The sequence below is a fragment of the Nestor notabilis genome, unplaced genomic scaffold (genome assembly GCF_000696875.1).
Source record: "Nestor notabilis isolate BGI_N333 unplaced genomic scaffold, ASM69687v1 scaffold33425, whole genome shotgun sequence".
NCBI lineage: Eukaryota > Metazoa > Chordata > Aves > Psittaciformes > Psittacidae > Nestor > Nestor notabilis.
The window spans coordinates 22,085-26,217 of record NW_009930335.1 but is presented as its reverse complement, the minus strand read 5'-3'; the positions used below and the strand labels follow the sequence as shown (position 1 = coordinate 26,217).

At 42.0% G+C, this 4,133-nt stretch overlaps 1 protein-coding gene across 1 annotated transcript in view; it reads left to right on the top strand.

Moving 5' to 3' along the window:
- Positions 1-3,825, top strand: part of COLEC12 (collectin sub-family member 12) — a gene marked incomplete at its 5' end in the record, with an annotated part of 7,738 nt that extends 3,913 nt beyond the window's left edge. The window contains 3 exons of the mRNA XM_010015348.1: positions 536-645; positions 2,362-2,507; positions 3,717-3,825. Of these exons, the coding sequence (XP_010013650.1) occupies positions 536-645; positions 2,362-2,507; positions 3,717-3,736 (276 nt within the window). The remainder of the gene's footprint in view (positions 1-535; positions 646-2,361; positions 2,508-3,716) is intronic.
- Between the last annotated feature and the right edge of the window lie 308 nt (positions 3,826-4,133).

Sequence of the window (4,133 nt, the reverse complement as noted above, 5' to 3'; positions counted from 1 at the left end):
AGGTTCTCCATGTGCAGAAGAGCAGCATGTTTTGAACCTGAATGTAGTTCTTTATGCCTGGCATATTATCCAAGGTGGTTTTTTGCAGTGGTGAATAAAATTTTAAATTGTTTGATTTAATACATGCAGCCTAAGACTACTGTGACCCAAAAATATTTTTAATCTAACTGTAAGTCTAGCTATACTTTTACTACTGTTCAACATAATTATTTGGTGGCTACATAGGAGTGGGAATGTCAAGATACAACTGCTTACTTTTGGGGTTTTTTTCTTCAGTTTGTATCTGTAAGACATTGCCTGTTACTTTACATCAACCTAGTTTTCATGCCTAGCTCCCTCTGCCTCACATGCAAATACTGTGGTGGATTCTAGTGTGGATAAGGGGTCTCAAGGCCGACTCCTGAAACATATCTTCAGCTTAGAAAAATTTTTGCATCCCTTCCTATTCTGATAACAAAGATGCTCATGAAGCTAGATGAGCTTATCCAAAGCTGGTTGTGTGTGTTTGTTCTGAACCAAGATCCTTCTTCCATAGCAATGGATAAAAAGACAAATCTTTGGAAAAGGCAGCTTCTGGATTGGACTAACAGATTCAGAGAAGGAAAATGAATGGAGATGGCTGGATGGATCCTTACCAGTTTACACGTACGTAAATAAAAAACAACGGTGTTTATTTTCTGCAGATGCTGCCACTCTTGCTAACACTTCTAAGAGCAGCATCTAGAAATTATCCAGTGGATCCAGAGGGTTGTAGATGCCAATGAAATAATTTGTTACTGAGGGTGCTGTTGAACTGTGGTTTTTCTCTCTGCCTTCTCTCCCAAGGCTTTCTTTCCCTGCCAGGAAGAAAACTGAATGTTGAATGAAAGAATCACATAACTACACAGCACTATGTTTCTTGCCAAAACATTTGCTCCTGACTTCTATTACAAAGTTGAGATGGAAAGCACAGACAGTTTTGCTGTCTTGGTTTGAATTTTCCTTGTTTGCGTTACAACTGGCTATAAATAGAGCACTCATTCTGATAAAAAATTACCAGCCTTTAGATAAAGCCCAAATCCAAGTGGAAAGCATTAAACATAAGGAAAATGCATGAAATGAAGGTGTCTGTGCTTTGGCCAGCTGAGAACTGAATTGGCAGCTCCCCAGGAATCCTAGGGCTACACCTAATTTGTCCTAAATGGAACAGATTACAACCACCCAAATTTTTAATACCGAGGAGCGGACTAAAGAGTTTATGGAGCTGAGCATGCTGTGCTCCAGAAAAACAGGCTACAGTCAGTAACATGTTACGAAATGATTAGCTGTGATCTCATTGGTGTTTATTTTGATGAGAAACATGGAAAATGTCAGATGCATTTCCAATGAACCGTAATATTTTTCCCTTTTTCTCCCTCCCCATTTTCATCTTTCTTTCTCTTTATGGCAGCACTGTGACTGAATCCCACTTAAGCTACTGCTTTCAATAGGTTTCCACTACACCGTGGTTTTAGGTGCCCTGTTGTAACCTCAGAGCTGTCAGTTACTGATTTTCAAAGTGTTCCATTACTTCTGGAAAGCCCTATGTCCTTCCAGGTGCCTGGACAGACACTCCGTGTCAGTCAGGCATGTTTTTAGCTGAGCATGGACCATATCAGCCAGCAATCACAAGCTCTCTTCAACAACTTGTTTCTGCAGAAAAATGGTGCTTTTAAGTCCTGAGGCTGGGAGTGTTTCTCACTTGTTAAACAAAAACAGGATGAGGAAACACTTGCTGCGTGCTTTTTACATGCTGCATTAAGTTTCACCATCAAAGCTCAAAAGTTACATGTATATATACTTTGTACCTTCCTTGTAAGTCCAAAAATTCACTTCCCATCTGAGCGTGGGTCCATAAAACACATGGATTTTTGCTGCTCTCCCAAGAGGTATTCAGAGGGCTGAGCTCCTTTGCGATGAGTGATGCCATTTTGGCAAACTCATGACCCTGCAGGCTCTCCTCAGTCCCATCTGCCGGCAGGGATGCGGTGCGCCTCAGTCCCTTCTGCCGGCAGGAATGCGGTGCGCAGGCTTTGCAGGCTTGGAGTAATATACATGGGGCATGGAGCACTCCCACTGTACATGCGTGTACATTCAGAAACTAAAATAAAGCTCATCAGTCTAATTTTAGGTCTGTAAGTTTTGGCAGCCTGAAGCCGAATAGATTCCCTTCTCTGTAATACATCTGTTTTCCATTTTCAGCAAGAGTCATGTATTGTTTGTTTCAGTATGTATTTCCCATTCAGAACGGATCTCATGATGTTTTTGTTAATTTATTGCTGTGAAACACTGTCATGTGGTGCTGTGTTGTGCAATCATATCTCTCGCTTTTTTGGTTGAAAGAAATTGGAAAACTGGGCAACCTGATAACTGGAGCCATGGTCATGGGCCAGGGGAAGATTGTGCTGGGTTGATCTATGCTGGGCTCTGGAATGACTTCTACTGTGAAGACGTTAACAATTTCATTTGTGAAAAAGACATGGACAAAGGTAAGCAAGGCACTTGGTTTGATTATTTCACTGTACCCATAGTAAGTTTGCTGCAGCTAGAGAGGAGAAGATCCTGGCTAGATGCTATGGCAGGGTCTTTTGAGGAAGAGGGGGAAACACGTGTGGAGCACTTCTACTCAGATCCTGCCCAGCATGGACTTTTCTAATACCCTATGTGATGCGGATGCTGCATTTATTGCACTCAGTAAAAGCAGCCTCCAAGCTGGTTGTAGCCATGGTGTGCTCTGCATCTTAACTGTCTCCTGTAGACATTAAACATGCCTAAAATTGCAGGCATGATTTGGCACATGCTCCAGACCCTAACCATACTGGAGGCTGTTTTTATAGACTCAGTGGCCACACAAGAGGGAGGGAAAGGTGGCCTTAGGATGGCTCATGGACCAGTCTCAAAAATCCAAAAAGACTCCCTTTTGAGAGCTTGTGCAACATGAGGCACTTGATGACTGCTAAGGAGGTCTTAAAATTCCCACCACTGCCAGGAGATGTCCCATAGGGCTGAGAGGCTGGATCCACATGCTGTAACTCACTCATCTGTTGCAGTTGGAGTGAAGGGCTCATAAACTGCCAATGTGCCCAGCAGTCATGCAGGTGATTGCCACAGGGCATCTCTTTCTGGTTACACAGGCATTTCTGCAACAGCAGAAGGGAAATGGCTCACATGGCTGCGTAAGAGCCTGGCCCCATCATCACAGAGCGAGGCGGTATTTGTATTCATAGTGGCGCTCTGCCTAAACATTATCTCCTCCGCACAACCTGCCTAAACATTGCTTTGTCAAGTGTGCCCAGCTGCTCCAGTTGCAAACCTGTAGGCTGAATTTTAAGTGAAGGCAGGTTGATTTTCAGTGAAGAGCCAAAATTAAATCCCATCCACCGAAATGCCCCCTAAACCAAAACAAAACGAAGTGCTGAATGAGCTGCATGTGTGTATAACTCTGTTTGGATGTCCAGAGCAAAGGACCGTGTAATGTAATTTGCTCTCATTTTCCTACATACATTTGTTATTTTAGGAAAACTTTGTGGTTTACAAATATTTATCCTCCAGGACTTCAAGGATCTGAATATGAGTCCACTTTTTTACATACCTCGATCTCTGTAAGTTTTCTTTTTGGAAATGCACTTAAACTTCACAGGCTTTTTACATCGGGGGTTTTTTTTTCTTTGTTTTTCTTTTTTTCCCTCATACTGCAGGGCAAATATTTGGAGTGTAACAGGCTGTGACTTTACAGATACCTACATATTATGGAAATTTACTTAAAGAAGAAGAAAATCCCGGGAGAGAGCAACATTGCCTACCAAAATTGAAAGGAGAAAAAAAACCCCAAACAAACAACAGCAAGCACTGAAAACTGATTTAAACGTGTAAAGGAATTCAGCAGCAGCTCTTCTCCAGCATCCTGCATTTATTCGAGGCCTTTCAACCCACAGCATCAGGAAATACCGTTGGACTAATTCTGTCACAGATTTTCTTCCCAACCAGTAACCACATACGTAAGCGACTTGTGTCTTCTAAGAAAAGACATTCTATCAATTTGAGTAAGACTCTTGGTCACTCATATAGAAAAACATATAAAGCAACTGTGTAAACAGTATGTTTCATTTGCTAAA